Consider the following 20137-nt stretch of genomic DNA (forward strand, 5'->3'; position numbering starts at 1 on the left):
CCTGTAGGTTCTAAAATTTCATACAAATGGAATCAAATCATACACCCTTTATTTTATAAGATTCATTTTTCCTTTTTTTTAGTATACAAATGCAGCTGATTTTTGTATGTTGATTTTGTGTCCTGCAACTTTACTGAATTCATTTATTAGTTCTAATGGTTTTTTGTAGTCTTTAGGATTTTCTGGATATAAGATCATGTCGTCTAAAAACAGACTATTTTATATCTTTCCTTTCATATGCCTTCTATTTTTTTTAATCTTGCCTAATTTCCTTGGCAAGGATTTCCAGAACTGTGTTGAATAGAAGTGGCAAGTTTGGGTATCTCCAACTTGTTTCTGATCTTACAGGAAAAGCTTTCAGCTTTTCACTATTAAGTATGATATTTGCTGTGGGCTTGTCACACATGGTCTTTATTATGTTGATTATTGCTTTTACATATAATTTGTTGGAATTTTTATATTATGAAAGTATGTTGAATTTTGTCAAATGCCAGTTCTGCATCTATTCAGATGATATTATGATTTTTATTCACCATGATTTTATTGCAGTGTGTCACATTATCAGATGAAAAGACAACTTATGGAGTGGGAGAAAATATTTGCCAACCATGTATTTGATAAAGGGTTAATATCCAAATATATGAGGAAATCCTAAATCAATAGCACAACCTGATTAAAAAGGGGTTAAAGGAACTGAATAGATATTTCTCCAAGAAGATGTACAAATGGCCCATAGGTTTATGAATCAGTGCTCAACATCATTAATCAGCAGGGACATGTGAATCAAAGCCACAATGAGATATCATCTCTCTCCTGTTAGAATGAGTATTTTCAGAAAGACAAGAATAACAAGTGTTGGTGAGGATGTGGAGAAAACCCTTGTACACAACTGCTGGGAATGTAAATTCATATAGCCATCATGGAAAACAGTATAGAGGCTCCTCAAAAAATTAAAATAGAACTGCTATATGAACCAGAAATCTCATTTTTGTGTATATATATGAAGGAAAAGAAATTAATATTTCACAGAGGTATCTGCACCCCCATGTTTATTGCCACATTATTTACAATAGCTAAAATATGGAAACACCCTAAGCATCCATTGATAAATGAACAGATACAGAAACTCATATATATATGATATATATATATAGGAATATTATTCATATATCATATATATGATATATATATCATATATATATAATGGAATATTATTCAACCCTCAAAAAGGACATCCTGCCATTTTCAACACTGTGTGTGAACTTGGAGGACATAATGTTTAGTGAGATAAACAAGAGACATAAAGAAAAATATTTCTTGGTACCTATGTGGAATCTAGAAAAATTGAACTTAGGGAAACAAAATGTAGAATAATGGTTGCCAGAGGTTAAGGTATAGTAGAAATGGGATGATCTTGGTCATAGAGTATAAACTGTTAGTTCATGTACAACAGGGTGACTGTAGTTAATAATAACGTATCATATACTTGAAATTTGCTGAGTAAATATTAATAGTTCTCATTACAAGAGAAAAATTTGTTTATATGTGGTGCTGAATGTTAACTAGGCTTATTGTGATGGTCATCTCACAATATATGCATATTTCTAATCATTATGTTGTATACCTGAAGCTGATTTAATGTAATATGTCAATTATATCTCTACAAAAAATGACTAAGAAAACAGAAAAACCTAACTTTACACCTCAAGGAACTAGAAAAAGAAGAACAGACTAAGCCCAAAGTTAGCAGAAGAAAGGAAATAACAGTGATAAGAACAGAAATAAATAATAGAGACAAGAAAAACAATAGAAAAGAGCAACAAAACTAAGACCTGCTTACTTGGAAAGAAAAACAAAATTGACAAATCATCGAGTAACTAATAAAAAAAGGGAGAATTAGAAATGAAAAAGAACACAGCACAGCTGATACCACAAAAATACAAAGGATCATAAGAGACTACTATGAACAACTAAACACCAACAAATTGGAGGACTTAGAAGAAATGGATGAATTCCTAGAAACAACATAACAAGATTAAACATGAAGAAATAGAAAATCTGAACATCAATAATCAGTAAGGAGATTGAAGCAATAATTAAAAACTTTCCAACAAAGAAAAACTGAGGACCACACGGTTTCATTGATGAATTTTAGCAAACATTTAAAGAAGAGTCAACACCAATCCTTCTCAAACTCTTCCAAAAGAATAAAGAGAACACTGTCAATCTCATTTTACAAGATCCACATTACTCTGATATCAAAGCCATATAAGGACACTATAGAAAAGAAAATTAGAAGCCAGTTCCCTGATGAACACAGAAACAAAACCTCTCAATAAAATAACCCGATTTAACAGCATGTTAAAATGACTATATACCATGATAAACTGGGATTTATCCCTATCGTATAAGAATGGTTCAGCATAGGGGCGCCTGGGTGGCTTAGTCGGTTAAGCGTCCGACNAGCATCTACAAAATTCAACATAACTTCATAATAAAAACTTTCTACAAATTAAGAATTGAAGGATTGGATCCTGACATAATAAAGGCCATAAGTGACAAGACCACAGCTAAAATCATACCCGATGGTGAAAGATTGAAAGCTTTCCTCCAGGAATAGGAATAATAAAAAGATATCCACTCTTAATATCCCTTGTTTAAGATGGTACTGGAAGTCCTAGCTAGAGCAATTAGGCAAGATAAAGAATTAAAAGGCATCCAAATCAGAATGGAAGAAGTAAAACTGTCACGGTTTTTAGATAACATGATCTTACATATAGAAAATCCTAGAGACCCACCAAAGAACTGTTGGAACTGATAAACAAATTAAGAAAGTTGCAAAATATAACATCAACATACAAAAATCAGTTGTGTCTCTGTATTCTAACAAGGAGCTCTCATGGAAAATTCTGTGCTCTGTGTATAAAGTAAGAGTCTTGGGTTTTGTGCAGAGAACTTTGAAAGGTGGTTCTTATAAAATTACTGTTCATTATTATTAATTTTTCTTTCTTTTTTAAAGAACTTTTTTTAATGTTTGTTTATTTTAGAGAGAGAGAGAGAGAGAGAGACATAGAGCATGAGTGGGGGGGGGGGCAGAAAGAGAGGGAGACACAGAATCTGAAGCCGGCTCCAGGCTCTGAGCTGTCAGTGCAGAGCCCAACGTGGGGCTCAAACTCACAAACTGTGATATTCTGACCTGAGCAGAAGTCAGACGCTTAACCAACTGAGCCACCCAGATACCCCTACTCTTCATTATTGGGAATTTTTCTATCAGTTGGCTCTAACAATACAAGAAAAGAGGGATGGAGGAAAGAAGGAATGAAAGAGGAAAAATGGAAAGCCGAGAGAAAGAGCCAAGGAAGGAGAAATCAAACATGGAAAGAGGAAGAAAAAAAATCATGAAAAAGCAATCATGAAGACTTACCTCTGTGTGACCATGGGAGGTGATGGATATGTTAATTAACTTGATGATGGTGATTATTTCACAACATATAAGGAAGTCTAAGAGTAGCAGGCTTTAAATATATATAATTCTTACATGTTAATTAAACCTCAGTTCTGAAAGCAAATCATAGAGAAAACTTGAGAAAATGGATGATTTAAATTTCATCCAGAAATTATTTTTCCTGCAGCCAGACATTTAGGGTGAGGCAGAACACCTTAATCCAAAATGGTATTGAGATTACTGGAAGCAGGGCTTCAGTCTTTGTGATGCCCAGACTACTGGTTTGCCCTTGCTCTGAGTGTTCTAGTTGAAAACAGGATTTTTACTAGGACCCTCTCTCCTTGCTTGACCTTGAACTAGAATTTCCCCAGCCTCTTACAGCTTCAAAAATCTGGTTTATCCGCAAGTAATGTGGGTTACATGCTTTTTAGCCTCTCAGACATTACTTTACATTTAGCCAATTCTTCAAGGTGAAAGTGATACAGGATGGTGAGCTCCCAGTATGTGCTTTTCCTGCTTTCCAGGATCATGGACGCTTAAGCCAATTTTGCTTTTGTAGCTCTTGTATGCCTTCCACATTTTCATGAGGACACTGCCTGTGTCCCACCCCTTTGGAAAGAGCTCTTCCAATTCCTGCTTTTCAGCTTTTAGCACTTAGTTCCTTTGGTGATAATTCTCACTGAAGTTCTTGTTTACAGGCATTAATGGAGCAACCAATATACTAAGCTTTATCCGTGGGTACATTGTGATTAAAATATGGCCCCTGTTTCAAGGAGCTCACTGGCTAAGTGTCCCAATAGATATAAGCAGGAATGGCTGCTCAGAATGCCTTGGTGCCCAGGTCTTCCTCAGCGTGTCCCCCTTTTCGAAGTACACTTTTTGAGATAATTTTTAGTCCATGTGCTGGTGTATGAATAATACAGCGTTCCTGTGTATTTTCAACCCAATGTCTCCTAATAGGAACATCTTGTGAAACTATAGTATAATACTACATCCAGGATGTTGACATTGCTATCGTCTTCTTTGTGTGTGTGTGTGTGTGTGTGTGTTGTGTGTAAAGAAAGTACTATTACAGTCTGTGTCTATTGTATTCCCATATCTTAAATCTGAGTGGTTTTGTTTCTGCTGTTTGTTGTCTGCATGGCTCCCACATTTGGGACCTTATTTCCTTTCTTGCCAGTCGTTATCTTTCACTGTGGGCTAGTGTTTGTATTTGAATAATCGTTGATAGGAATAATTGAGGCTTGAGTTGTTTGCTCATTGAGTTCACCTTGAGGCACTACCTGTCCTTGGCTATCTTATATCCAAGTCAGGGCTTGAGACCCTACATCTCCAGGGCTGCAAATCTGCATAAGATTTGTTCACTTCAGGTTTCCCTTTATCCTAAGGATATTTGTGAGGTGTATCATTTAGAACTGTCCCCCTGGACATGTTCTAGATGTTGACTTATCCTCTTCTCATCCCAGAAGAAGACTAAATCCATAGCCTGAGTTGATAACAACACTTCCTTCTGACTTGTCGAGTTCTCTCATGGCAAAAGCATTTTTTTAATAAAGATTTTTTTTTATTTAAAAAATGTTTATTTATTTTTGAGAGAGAGAAAGTGCAAGTGGGGGAGGGGCAGAGAGCAGGAGATACAGAATCCCAAGCAGGCTCCAGGCTTTGAGCTGTCAGCACAGAGCTCAACACGGGGCTCTAACTCATGAGCTGTGAAATCATGACCTGAGCCAAAATTGGACCCCTAACTGACCGAGCCACCCAGGCACCCCAATAAAGATTTTTAAAAAATAATCTCTACAACCAATGTGGGGCTCAAACTTACAACCCTGAGAACAAGATTCGAGTCCAGGCACCCTCAAAAGCATTTTTGAGTGTTAAGTCTACTTCTCTGGATTCTCACAGTCGCTGGTGAGGCAATTCCTTGTTATCTTCTAATGTAGTGTTTAAGATATATTTAACACTTTATCATTTGTTTTGGTTGTGCTCAACACTGGATTAGTTAAAATGATCAAGTCAGCCATTGCCTCAAAGGTAAACTCTATGCATATGAATGGAAGGTTAAACTTGCACATATGCAACAGGTAACTGTATTACCTGATAAGACAAGAAATGCCCTTACCTCCTGCATCCATGCTTAGGTGTTATCTTCCTGGTGACACCTGCATTGACCTCTCCCAGCTCCTATCATGTTCGTCTTCCTTACTCTGCTCTGCTTTTTCTTTCTCCTTCTAATAATCTGTATTACCAACTTCTTTATGTTATTGCCTCTCTCATGCCATAAGATAAATTCCATGTGGGCAGGTATTGCTGCATGCTTGTCACATAAATTCCCTAGTCTAAGACAATCCCTGAATATAAGATCATTCAATAAAATTATATTTCTTTATGCATTCAAAAGGATCATTCAATACAATTTTTGAGTGTATGAAAGAATAAATGCATGAATGAAATGATTAGTGCCCTATGAGTATATCTGCATAAAGAGAGATTGTGTGTCTGAAACACTAATGAGGGGGCAGGAAAAGTAAATAAATGTGGTCATTGTCAGCCCATGAAAGTGGTTAAGTCTCCACAGGGTGCAGTAAAAAATTCAGAGAAGAGCCAATCCATTCCCTCTGGCTTCCTGAGAGCAGGATAGGGTTGACCATGAATGAGTCACTCTGAGAGTTTTGTTCACTCCTTGTCCCTGAGGAGACTAGGAACCCTGCTCATTCCCACAGAGAATCACTTATTTTGACCTGACATAATTTACAGGTCAGTCAGGGACATCTCTTCTTTTTCTTCTCTGGGTACCCCCATATGTGACTGGGCCAAGGACCAGGTACACAGGCCAGAATGTTGTGGGTTCACAGAGCCCATCCTCAGCAGATAACCTTCCTGTAAGAAAACAGTTCCACCAGTTTTCTGTCTGGTTGCACCTTGTCATTTCCTCTCAGAGGTACTCAGCCATACATAGAGTTATCACACTCATTGCAAGATAAAATGTTATAGAAAATGTCTTAAAGGTTTGGAGGTACAATAACCCTAACTTATGGCAGAGAACAACTTTTGAAGAAAATATGTGAATTATATTTTAAAAGAATTTCAACTGATAAGGTATTTTTTCACATGAATCAATGTGTGTTTCTAATTATGAATTTCATTTAGTTAAAGTAACTCACCATGGACCTCTGATTTACTATTTGATATAAAAAAAATACACCCCTTCATTTACTATAAAACTCCATATGGCTTATGACATATGAACCAATGTATTTAGACCACAGACACTATTTCCTTTTGTTATTTTTAATGCTTATTTATTTTTGAGAGAGAGAGACAGAGTGTGAGTGGTGGAGGGGAGGAGAGAGAGAGAGGGAGAGAGAGAGAGGGAGACGCAGAATCTGAAGCAGGCTCCAGGCTCTGAGCTGTCAGCACAGAGCCCGACGCAGAGCTCAAACTCAGGAACTCTGAGATCATGATCTGAGCCAAAGTTGGACGCTCAACCAACTGAGCCACCCAGGTGCCCCTCCTTTTATTATTATGGTATATTATTATATCAAATACCATAAAATAACAGATTGCATTAAGAAAATATTTTTCTGCCAAGCTCACTGATCTTCAGAGCCCCTTCATCTCACTGTTCCTGAGGCTGGAGATGAGGGGGTTCAACATGGGGATCACCGCNGTTTTAAAAGTTTCATTTTACTGTTATCTACAGCTCACTAGACTATTGCATCACATCTGTTAGGATTGAGGTTCTGGAATGCAGTGGAGGACATCAACATAAGTGCCTCTTGGGGTGCCTGGTTAGCTCAATTGGTTGAGTGTCTGACTTCAGTCTAGGTCATGATCTCACAGCTTGTGGGTTTGAGCCCCAAATCAGGCTTTGTGCTAACAGCTCAGAGCCTGGAACCTGCTTCGGATTCTGTGTCTCCCTTTCTCTCTGCACCTCTCCTGCTTGTGCTCTGTCTCTCTCTCTCTTTCTCAAAAATAAGTAAACATTAAAAATTTTTTAGCTAAAAACATAAAACAAAAACAAAGTAATTGCCTCTCAAAGACATGAATAGACATTTTTCCAAAGAAGACATCCAGATGGCTAATAGACACATGAAAAGATGCTCAACATCACTCATCATCAGAGAAATACACATCAAAACTATGATGAGATACTACGTTACATCTGTCAGAATGGCTAAAATTAACACAAGAATGAGGATGCAGAGAAAGGGAAACCCTCCTCTGTTAGTGGGAATGCAAACAGTTGCAGCCACTCTGGAGAACAGTATGGAGGTTCCTCAAAAAGTTAAAAACAGAACTACCCTATGATCCAGCAATTACAATGTTAGGTATATACCCAAAGGATACAAAAATACAGATTCAAAAGTGCATATGCCCCCTGATTTTTATAGCAGCAATATCAACAATAGCCACACTATGGAGAAAGCCCAAATGTCCATCAACTGATGAATGGATAAAGAAGAGGTGGTTTGTGTATGTATGTGTACACACACACACACACACACACACACACACACAGGAATATTACTTGGCCATCAAAAAGAATGAAATCTTTCCACCTGCAATGACTTGAATGGAGCTAGAGTGTATTATGCTAAAAGAAATAATTTATTCAGAGAAAGACAAATACCATATGATTTCACTCATAAGTGAAATTTAAGAAACAAAACAGATGAACACATGGGGGGGTGGGGAAGAAAGGAGGAAACAAACCATAAGGGACTCTTAAAAACAGAGAACAAAATGAGGGTTGATGGAGGGAGGTAGATGGAGAATGGGTTAACTGAGAGATGGGTACTAGGGAGGGCACTTGTTATGATGAGCACTGGGTGTTGTATGTAAGTGATGAATCACTGAATTCTACTCCTGAAACCAATATTGCACTGCATGTAAAGTAACTAGGATTTAAATGAAAATTTGAAAATTAAAAAAAAAATTAAAAAAGTACCTCTCCTAATAGAATTCCTTCTTAATGACCTTAATTTTTCTCTTGACTTTTAACTTATACAAGTAAAGGGCTTCTTGGATAGGTATTTGTTCTGAACCTTGAAGAATGGGCAGGAGTTTGGATAGGTTAACTCAGGAAAAGGGATTTCCAGACAGCATAGACTTCAGAATGAGGAAATGCAGAATTTAATCAGGAGACAGGGTGTTGACTGGCTTGCCACAATTATTGAGGGTTACAATATCAGATATTGGAGAAAAGACTTGATTGCAAATTAGGTAAACAATAGCACTGATGGTGAAAGACTTTGAAGTCAGAGCTGATGAGAGATGCAATTGGCAATTAGGAGCTGTTGTGAAAACCATGAATAGCAGTATAGTGACTGAGGATTTTTTTTAGCAAGGTCCTCCCCAGCAGAGTTGCCTCATGAGAAAGAAACCACATTGCTTGTGCTGTGTGTTCATTTTCTTCCTACTCGCCTTCTTCTGAACATTTCCCCAGGCAATAGCATCTCAAACCTGCCCTTCCCTTGCCCTGTGTATAGGGCAGAGGAAATCTGAGGGACTTGGCAAATTGTCAGAATTATAAAATAAATGATATTTGACAGGGAGTAAAATATCCCTGAGGGAATATCTATATCCCAAGATATATTTTTAACAAGTTGAATTTCCATCATTTTGATTGTTATTCAGAAGAAGTACAAACATCACTGGAAAGTCTGTATGGTATGTAGAGATTTAAAAATATTTTTGAGGCCATCACACTGGGTACTAGATCCACAGAGCATAAGATTCCTCGTGTCTGAAGCAGTGGTCTCAAGATAATGGTCTCCAGTGGCCCAAAAACTCTCATTAAAATCTTCATGGTGCTGAGTCCCATTCTTAAGGAATGGAGAAGACTCAGCCTTCTATGTTACAGGAGTCATAACATAAGACTTTAAGACATGAGGGGACTCATCACAGGCATTCAAAGGGGAAAATCACCTTAAAGCTTATCCCTGTATTATACACGTGATCTCACAGCAAGAACTGTAGAAAACCACCCGAGCTGCAAGACTGTACATTCTTGTAGCTTAATACCTTGTGAGTCTAAAGGACTGGAGGTGATCTTCTTTCTGTGGAAGGTAGGAATTTTAGAGTTGTTTTACTCCCTATAATGAACATTTTTCTATATCCTCTAATAATTAAGTACCCATGGTGTTAATAGCATGTTAGGAGGTATTAAATAAACTGTGGCCTCAGAGAAGCTAAATTAAAAATGTTAACTCCCTACTCCTGTGTAGAGAGGGAGTCCAAAAAACTCCACAGGGGAAGATTTGAAGAACTGAAAACAGAAAAGGATAGTAAACTCAAGGCAAAAGCCAGGTTAATAAAGAGGGCAAGGCTTGGGGAAAACAAACAGAGAGGCTGAGAAATTGGATAGGCATCTTGCTCTCCAGCACCTACCAAGGTCATCAGGAAGAATGGAAATAATGTCATATTGACATAATCTTCTATCACTAATGTGCTGAAATCGTTTTTAAGAAAACAGAATTTACCATCAACATACATGAAAAGAATGTATCATGAAAGTCAAAAATTTTCAACCAAAAACCATGAGAAAGATTGTGCAGAGTACATATACCCTCACACCCTTGCCACTTCTCAGAGAAGCTTGCAAAAAACTTGTGAATGTGAATGGAGATGTGTTGTTTTCATAAAGTTCCTCTGGTGATACTGGGGTGCCCCTTAGTATGATGGGCACTTTCGTAGGTCAAATGTGATTCAATACTACAGTAAATAGGGGTTATGTCTAGAATTAACAGATGGTTGTTTCTCCTGCATTTTCAGCAACCGCTGCTAGAATTTTGAGAATTTTTTTGTTCACCTTTTATAAATTAAAATAAGCAAGAATGTAGAAATATCTATATGCACTCACACTACCAGGTGACATTACTCTTAAAATGTATTTAAAGAGCAACCAACTATCTTCAGTACACGTCCACATAAAATAAATACTGAGTCGACCAAGTAGTGTATTGATGAGTGCATTGAAGTAGCAATCATGGAGGCTTTCTGGAGAATATGCTATTCCATTTTCTCCTGCAGATTTTGAACAAGTCTTAGTAAAATCTGTGCATTAAAATGAGGCTTAGCCTGCAACTTGGGGGAGACAGAATTTTTTTTTAATGTTTTATTTATTTCTAGGAGAGAGAGAGAGACAGCGTGAGCAGGGGAGGGTCAGAGAGAGAGGGAGTCACAGACTGAAACAGGCTCCAGGCTCTGAGCCGGCAGTCAGCACAGAGCCCGACGCGGGGCTCGAACCCACGAACCGCGAGATCATGACCTAAGCGAAAGTCGGACGCTTAACCGACTAAGCCACCCAGGCGCCTCAGGGGGGAGACAGAATTTTAAACTAAGTCTCTTCCCTATCAAATATAGGAGTCAAGCTAAATTTTTTTTACTTAAAAAAAAAACAAAAAACAATCCTCATCTCATCACAATAACATGGGATGTGAATCTGAAGGAAGACATCACCAACACAACCAGGGAGGTTTGAGGCAGCTTCAGAGGGAGGAGACATTGAATCATTTGTTCATGAAAGCTACATTTTAGCAGGCAGAGAAGGGCAGGAAGAACATTACATGTTATTTTAAAAAACATGTGCAAAGTAGAGGAGCCTTGAAGGACAAACTATTTTTTGGAAACAGTCAGATGTTCCCCATATGGAGAAGGTTAGCAGCAGGAAATGAGGCCAAACAGTAAGACCTGGAATGTCATGCAAAGGCAATTTTAGTGAGGGAGGCTTTATTATCATCTAGTCCTATGATCACACAAGTGAGTCTCCAGAGTCCCTGCCTGGCTGTAAACATACTGTGCATGCACAGTTACAGCTGTATCACCTTTGGCAGATTAATTATCTCACGAACCCATAGTTTTCTCACTGCAACCGTGGTCATAATAATAGTATTTATCTCTTAGGATAGCTGTGAGGATATAGGAGATTGTATAACTGACTCGTATAATAAAGGTTAGAAGTTATTAGAATTACCTTGTGTGTAAGCAAAGGAGATCTAAAAGCAGGCTACACTGAAGAGATGTAGCATGATTGTAGATAGAACATAGAAAAGCTGGAGGTAGACAAAGGGTAGAACTGGGAGAGCAAAGGGTGAGGCTGTTAGAAAAATCCACATGAGAGGTAGAGTACAGGAGAGTTTATTAGTTAGGATCATAGAATGTAGAAAATGTGGATAAGAGAGAATGAGGAGTCAAATTAAACTAGGGCCTGGAAAATGAGTGAAAGTCTGATAGGAAATAAAATGGTGCAGGGGAAATGGAGGCACCAGAGAGAACACCCACCATGTGAAAAAGACAGGGCAGGGGCACCTGGGTGGCTCAGTGGGGCTGGCTTCTGACTCTTGATTTTGGCTCAGATCATGATCTCGTGATTTGTGGGTGGATTCAACCAGCATGTGGGGTGAGCACTGACTTGGGATTCTCTCTCTCTGTCCCTCCCATGCACACACACACTCTCTCTCTTAAAAATAAATAAATAAACTGAAAAAAAAAGAATTTGAAATAGGAGAAAGTCACAGCAGCATGAGGATTGTGATGTGCGTGGAAAATGGAGGGTGCTTTGCCTGGTTGGGTAGGTAGAAGGATATGATAGAAACTGAGCCAGGAGCAGTATTTAGGGATCAGTTGTAATGAGGCTTGCACATCATGCTGGGATATTTTGATTTCCTGCTGTACACAGTGTGTACACTATTCACTATTTTTGATACTATCAGTGACTTAACATATCCTGTGTTTAGGAATCTAACATCTGGTTACAGAGTGGTGAATGAAATAAAAAATGCAGCAGATTTATGACTAACAACAACTATGTAGGCACCATATTCACACTGTGGGAAAGTTCCAGGAGAATAGCAAAGGGGAATTTAAAAAGAAAAAAAAAAAAAGATGAGGGCAATCAGACATCTAGAATTTTGGAAGTGGCTTATAGGTATGTAAAGGTGAAGAAGGAGTCAAAATTGGGTCTGATGGGGGAAATATGGCCAAGTCTGTTTTGAAAATCCTGCATTCGATACTGGAGGGCACACTGGCACTGGAAATGTGCCAGAGAATATTAGAGATTCTTTTTTGGTAGAGGTAGAAATTGGAGAGTCACATGAGGTAAGTGGTAGCTGAAGCAATGAGAATGGAAAAACATTTCCTGTAGAGGTGAATAGACAGGGAATCTTCCAAGGAGAAGGAGCATGGTATGGTCTCAAAGACAAGCCAGATGGGTCTAAGTTGACCACCATTGGGTGGATGAGTTTGCCACATAGGATCTTTGTGTTGACTGTGAACTGTACCTGTAATGTTCTCTCCCCTGACCTTTACCTGCTGGTGGCATGTTGCCATTCTAGTTTTCGTTTAAGCATGTCACCCTCTCAGAGAGGGGGCTTCTCGGACTCCACAGAGAAAAGCAGTCATTTACTCTTATATCGTGTCTGGTTCCATGTTGTTTCCCGTGTATAAAATGCTCGGCGCATCACATGCATTTAGTCAACATGTATTGAATGAATTCATGATGTCTATAGTCATTTAACCACTCTGTACCTTGGGTTTATCTTTTTAAAAATCAGAATGAGAATTCCTTATAGACTTATGAGGATTATGTGTGACAGCTCCATCTAATCCCAGCACGTTATAAGTATTAAGCAGGTGCTGGTTATGTGGCCTGACTCCTCTTGTATTCTTTGCCTATAACTACAATACAAATAGAAAACAGCAACTCTTCAACTCACAATATATTTGTTTTCTTCTTGTCTTCTTTTGTTTTTAACCTTTATGAACCCTATGGAATAATTTCCAGACAGTGTTTATTTCTTTCTCTTGTACACTCCTTCATTTTCCACTGCTGATTCCTTACTATTTTTCTTTCCCTTCACCTGAAGTTAAAGCTAGAATTCTCTTGGGGCAACTGGGTGGCTCAGTTCATTGAGTGTCTGACTTTGGCTCAGGTCATGATCTCACAGCTTGTGGGTTCGAGCCCTATGTCGGGCTCTGCACTGATATCTCAGAGTCAGGAGCTGCTTCAGATTTTGTGTCTGCCTCTCTCTCTGCCCCTCTCCTACTCACACTCTGTCTCTCTCTGTCTCTCTCAAAATAAATAAGCATAATTATAAAAAAATTTAATTAAAATTCTATCAAGTGTCTTCCTATCACTTTTCTGTTCTCACATGTTAGAAGATCAGATGTTTAATAAAAAATCTAAATAGAAATATGATTTCCCAAATTGATCTGAGAAATTTGAACTGTTTCTATTCATATCTGCACTTTAAGCAAACCACATAACAAGTATACCTACTAGAAAATGTCCTGGATGTTTTGCTAAAAACTCAAAAGTTGACTAGAATGTTATGACCAGAATATGCCATTCCAGAATGAGACAGTATTTTTAAAATTGCATTGACTTCAAACTAGTCTATTATATTGTATTTACACAATGGAAAAAAAACTTCAGTGAGAAGGTCTTAAGAACTTAAAAATTGTTGATATGTATTAAGAGTAAATAATACTGTCATTTGCAACTATCTTTTCCCATTCCGTTGGTTGCCTATTAATTTTCTGGGTTGTTTCCTTGGCTGTGCAGAAGCTTTTAATCTTGATGAGGTCCCAATCATTTATTTTTNCTAGCAAAAGTTACAACATGCTTCTTCATTTCTATGAGCTGGTCATTGCTACAGTTATCACCTTTGGAACTGATTCATGGTGATACATTGATGAAAAAGTATTGCATTAACCTCCCTAAATTTTTTAAATGACATTCATTTTTTTTTTTAATAGTTTATTCTCAAATTAGTTTCCNCAATTTAAAATTTTGGATTATATTGCTCATTGAATCAATAGTTTATTAAGTACACCAAACTACCAGGTTACCAGTAGATCTGAAAAGGTATTTGAAAATGGGGCATCACAAGATCCAGTGGGTGAGAACAAAGCAATTTTATTCTTATTTTCCCGATTACATTCAGATCCTCCTTAGAAAAGAGAGAGATAAGAGTGTTTTTGTGACTAGGATCCAAGAAGATATTTGGGCCCACCCTAAGTCATTCATACAGATTCTCCTACTAGAATCATTCTGATCACTCTGAGTCCTAACTTGCCTTCAATCCAGTGTATTTATCATCCCTTTCTCAGGCTCTCCCATGAAGAGTTGCCTGAAACTTGCCCCTGTTCCCCTGATTAAAGTCTAGGTGAGACCTATGCAGTGGCAGATTTTTATAACCATCTCAGAGTCCTAACTTCAAGAAGCTCTGCATCTTTGGAAGAAAGTTGCTGCGTGCATCAGGATGATGGGCAATCATACCACGGTGAGCACCTTCCTTCTGTGGGGGTTTTCCAGTTTCCCAGACCTGCAGGATCTCCTCTTTGTGATAATTTTCTTCTCCCACGTGGCCATCCTAGCCGCAAATGTGTGCATAATGGTGGCTATCAAGGTCAGTCACAACCTTCACACCCCCATGTATTTTTTCCTCTGTGGCCTGTCCTTTTCAGAAACTTGTACCACTATGGCAATCATCCCCCGCATGTTAGTGGACTTGCTATCAGACAGCAAGACCATCTCTCTTTCTGAGTGTGCCACACAGATGTTTTTCTTCTTTGGCTTAGCAGCCAATAACTGCTTCATCATGGCTGCCATGTCTTATGACCGTTACACTGCCATTCACAGCCCACTGCACTATAAGATCTTAATGACCCATAGGATCTGCTTTCAGTTCATGCTGGCCTCCTGGATGGTTGGGTTCCTGGTTTCTCTGTGCATCGTCCTCATTGTATTCAACTTGTCTTTCTGTGACTCCAACATCATCGAACACTTCTTCTGTGACATCTCACCTGTGGTCTGCCTTGCCTGTGATTACACCTCTCATCATGAAATGGCTGTTTTTGTGCTCTCTGCCTTCGTGTTGGTGGGCAGCTTTGTTTTCATTATGATGTCCTATGTCTTCATTGTGTCCATAGTTGTGAAGATGCCCTCTGCCAAGGGGAAGTATAAGGCCTTCTCCACTTGCTCCTCCCACCTCACTGTGGTGTGCATACACTATGGATTTGCTGGCTTTGTCTACTTGAGGCCCAAGGACAGAGAGTCATTCCGGGAAGACATGCTGATGGCGGTCACATACACAGTGCTGACACCTCTGCTTAACCCCATCGTTTACAGTCTCAGAAACAAAGACATGCAGACAGCTCTAAGGAAGGTACTAGGCAAGACAAATATGTTCATCCCTCAGATGGGGAATAAAAGAACAACAGATATTAAAAATGTATAGACTGCTGATAAAAGTGGAAAAAGAGGAGCATTTCCAATCAAATCATCATTTTGTGTACAAAGCACTTAAAGTATTAACTAATTACCTGATATATCCTGGCATCACCATTTTCTTCTAGTACAAACAGTATACAGTTTTAAAATATGTGTAAATATGTGTGTATGCATATATACATATAAGCATGCATCAGTGAATCAAAACATGTTTTGTAACACAGTATTTTCACAAGAGGAGCTGAATCAATCTGTTAGTGGATTATAGTTTTGGTGTCATTTCTAAGAACTTTTTAACTAGTTCTACATCTTGAATATTTTCTTCTATTCCAAAGGTTTATAGTTATACATTTTACATCTAGGTCCTTTTTCTGTTGTGAGTTAATACTTCTATAAAATGTGAGGTTTATGTTGAGGTGCTTCTGCCCTCCATGGATGTCTCATTCCTCCAGCACCATTTGTTGAAAGCCCTTCCTTCTTTCATTGGATTCCTTTGTACCTTTTTAAAAAATCAGGTGGGCACACCTGTGTAGGTCTTTCTCTGAGTTCTCTAATCAGCCTCAGTGGGTTTATGCATCTGTTTTTCCATTAGTACCACACAGGTGATTACCTCCACTTTATTCTTCTCTTTCAAAATTATTTTATGTATTGTAGGACCTTCCCTTTGTAGTGTTGTGAGCATTTAGTGCTGTGAATTTTCCTCTTAGTGCTGCTTTAGCTGAATCTCACATGTTTTGGTATTTGCCTTTTAATTTTCATTCTGTTATATGTTATTTTGTAAATACTAAGGTCCCAGGTCTTTTTTTTTATCATTTATTTTCTGTTTAGAGAACTTACTTCAGCAATCACTTAAAGGTAGTGATTTAAGAGCACATTCTCATAGCTTTCCTTCATTATTAGTCTTTCATTTCTGAAGGCTATATTTTTCCAGTTGTAAATACGTTTGCCGATTGTTCGCTTTTAGTACAGATGGTCCCTAACTTAAAACAGTTTTGACTTGTGATTTTTTTTTGACTTTACATCGATGTGAAAGCAACTTGCATTCAGTAGAAGCCATACTTCAATTTTGAATTTTGACCTTTTCCCTGGCACTTGTGATGCTGGGCGGTGGCATGGAGTTACAACAGGAGAGCACACAACTGATACACTCACAACCATTCTGTACTTGTACAACCATTCTGTTTTTCACTTTCAGCACAGTGTTCAATAAATTACATGAGATACTCAATACTTTATTATAAAATAGGATTGTATCAGATGCTTCTTCCCAACTGTAGCCTAATGTTAGTGTTCTGAGCACGTGTAAGGTAGGCTGAGCTAGGTGTTCTATGGGGTAGGCATATGAAATACCTTTTCAGCCTTGTTGAGGTGTAGCTGCAAGCACTGTGTGTGTGTGTTCAGCTTGCTACTGAGCACTACTGACACAACTCTAGCAAAATGGAGTGCCGACTCACGCTGCCTCTCTGCAGATAGCTGAGATGTAAGTTCAGCCTTGATGGCTCTTTCTCAGTGATAGTGTGACACCGGCTCATGCCTCCTTGCCTCCAAGCAAGCTCAGCTGACTCCACTGCTACTAAGGGGGAAGCAGAGAGCTGGTTCGCCCAGCCTTATTGTTGTAGGGTGTGGGTGAAAATTCAGCCCCCCTCTGGTGCCCTCCCAAGTAGGGTTGGAGGTAGGAGGAGCAGATACCATTAGCCCCACCTCACACTCCCTCATTAAGTCTCATGCTGCCAGGTGACAGTGGTGGCTCATTTCCCCACTGGACTCTACTGACATTACTCTGGTTGGGGAATCAGAGGGTGGATGGGGTGAACATCAGCGACCTGCTTTACCCCACTGAAACCTGGAGGTGGGTGGCAGGTATGATTTTTACACAGGTATTTGTCTGGAGTAAGGCAGGTATTGCCTAAAGGTTTTCTGTTCTGTTAAGGCCACTCTTTTCCACTTAGGCTAGGAGAACCTGGGTTTGCTTAGCGTTCTTTTTGTCTGGGTCTCTTGGTGGTTCTGGATTGGAGGCTTCCATAGCACCCTGCCCAGGATAGAAGAACCCAGGGACTCACTGCTGTTTGTTAGTTTCTCTGCTATTTTTTTCATCTATAAGGGTTTTTTGTGGGGGTTTTTTGTTGTTGTTTTTGGGTTTTTGTTTGTTTTTGTTTTTTGCCGACAAGAGAGAGGACCTGAGAGGAATGGAGCTACTTCATCTTTAATGGAACCAGAAGTCTATGCTTTCAAACATTTAAAGATATTTATCCACTTTCTTACTTATTTTGTGCCGGAAAGTTGGTCTAATACAAGCTACCCTGACATATCTAACACAGAAATGTCTACCCTGAACTCCAAACAGAAAGAGTTGGCTAGAAAGAAATGTGCCTGGGACAGATGAAATCCTCTAGCGGTGAAGATGTTTCGAAAAGTCCCTCACTCCAGCCCTCCAGAGACTATATGCCTTAAAAGAAGGCAAGATATTAAGAGGATATTTGTGACCTTGAGCTTTTGCTTAACCTTTATGCACCTCAGTTATATCCTCTGTAAAAAACCAGATTGGAAAACAAAAATTCATAAGATTATTCTGAGGATTAATTGGGTCAATACATGTAAATCACTGAGAACAGACCTGGAATGCAGTAAACAATCTCATAGTGTCAGCTCCTGTTGCAAACACTAACGTCATTGGTACTACTGCTCTCACTAACATTTGATTTCTAGATCTTCTAACTCTGTAGCCAGGCAAATACATGAGGGAGACATCATTCAGTGGAGGAGGGTGATTACAAAGCTTTTACTAAACTCGGCTGAGGTTCTAGTTGCCACTCTGTTAAACAATGTGGAGGCAGTGACATAACTGTGGTGAGCATGAGTTTCTATAAAAGCCTGTCACAATTGTAGGAGGATCTAACCCAGACGTTCAAGTTCAGTTACTTGAGCACACATGAAGCATTCAGCAGCTCAGTGGCCAGGACTGTAAGGCAGCAGAGTCAGCGGTTCACACCAGAGCAAAAGCTCATTCAGTCCTCCATTCACTTAGTACTTTTTCATTCACTCATTTCAACTATGCACTTAGGCTTGCTGTGTGTAAATTAGATGCATGAGGAAAGAGCGAAGACATGGTAGTATCTATGGAAAGCTTCCAACATTGTGGAGAAAACAATTATTAAATCTGTAACTGTACGTGCACTGAATATTCTGAAGAAAATATGCAGAGTTCTACAGGTATACTTAATTAGTTCTAGAGCCTCAACAAGGCTTTTCAGAGGATAGGAAACAACATTCAAGTTGGTATCTATAGCATAAGTATGTGTTACCAAGGTGTTTGTTTTTTGGGTGTTGAGTTTGATAAATGCTTTATGGATTTTAGATACTAACCCTTTATCTGATATGTCATTAGCCCCATTACGTCGGTTGCCTTGTAATTTTGCTGTTTGTTTCCTTCACTGTGCAGGAGCTTTTTATTTTGATGAGGTCCCAATAGTTCATTTTTGCTTTTGTTTCCCTTGTCTCTGGAGATGTATTGAGTAAGAAGTTGCTGCAGCCAAGGTCAAAGAGGTTTTTGTTTGCTTTCTCCTCTAGGATTTTGATGGCTTCCTGTTTTACATTTAGGTCTTTCATCTATTTTGAGTTTATTTTTGTGTATGGTGGTGTAAGAAAGTGGTCCGGTTTCATTTTTCTGCATGCCACTGTCCAGTTTTCCCAGCACCATTTGCTGAAGAGACTGTCTTTATCCATTGGATATTCTTTCCTGCTTTGTCAAAGATTAGTTGGCCATATGTTTGTGGGTCCATTTCTGGGTTCTGTATTCTGTTCTTGATCAGAGTGACTGTTTTTGTGCCAGAGAGAGAAAGATTTTAAGGAAGTGGTTCACACAATTGTTACAATTGACAATTTCAAAATCCACAAGGCAGTCCAGCAAACTGGAAATTCCATAAGAGTTGATGCAGTCTTGAGTTCAAAGGCATTAATCCCTCTTTTTCAAAGGACCTCAGTTTTTTCTCTTCATGCTTTCAACTAATTGAACAATGCTAATTGAACAACTAATTGAATTCCCCTATGGAGGGTAATGTACTTTACTCAAAGTCTACTGATTAAATGTTACTCACATCTAAAAATACATTCACAGCCACACCTAGACTGGTGTTTGACCAAACAGCCAATCACCATAGCCTAGTAAAGTTAGCTATCACAGGGGTCCTACTGTACAACAAATGTATGAGACAGTAGTTTGAAATAGAATGGTTGACAACAAAAATGAGAAAAAGCAGGAAGTAAATATTGGATTCTGAATGTATAACACTTTGTGATTGGATGTAGGAATGTGAAGGGGGGAAGAAATCAATTTGTTTTTGGGGTTTGGAATCCATAAACTGATTAAATGAGATGCCTGTTGCTGGGTTGTAGAATATTGGAGGGAGCAATTTGGGGTAGGAAATAATACCTCAGTTTGAGATAGTTTGTGCTTGACT

At 38.7% G+C, this 20137-nt stretch overlaps 1 protein-coding gene across 1 annotated transcript; it reads left to right on the forward strand.

Moving 5' to 3' along the window:
- The first annotated feature begins 14709 nt into the window (after window positions 1–14709).
- On the forward strand, window positions 14710–15687 carry LOC144238956 (olfactory receptor 10T2-like). Its single transcript, XM_077772894.1, has one exon. The coding sequence runs from the start codon at window positions 14710–14712 to the stop codon at window positions 15685–15687; it is 978 nt and encodes a 325-aa protein (XP_077629020.1).
- Window positions 15688–20137: the final 4450 nt, after the last annotated feature.

Source organism: Crocuta crocuta, unplaced genomic scaffold (assembly GCF_008692635.1).
Source record: "Crocuta crocuta isolate KB4526 unplaced genomic scaffold, BGI_CrCroc_1.0 scaffold382, whole genome shotgun sequence".
In the NCBI taxonomy this organism is placed as follows: Eukaryota; Metazoa; Chordata; class Mammalia; order Carnivora; family Hyaenidae; genus Crocuta; species Crocuta crocuta.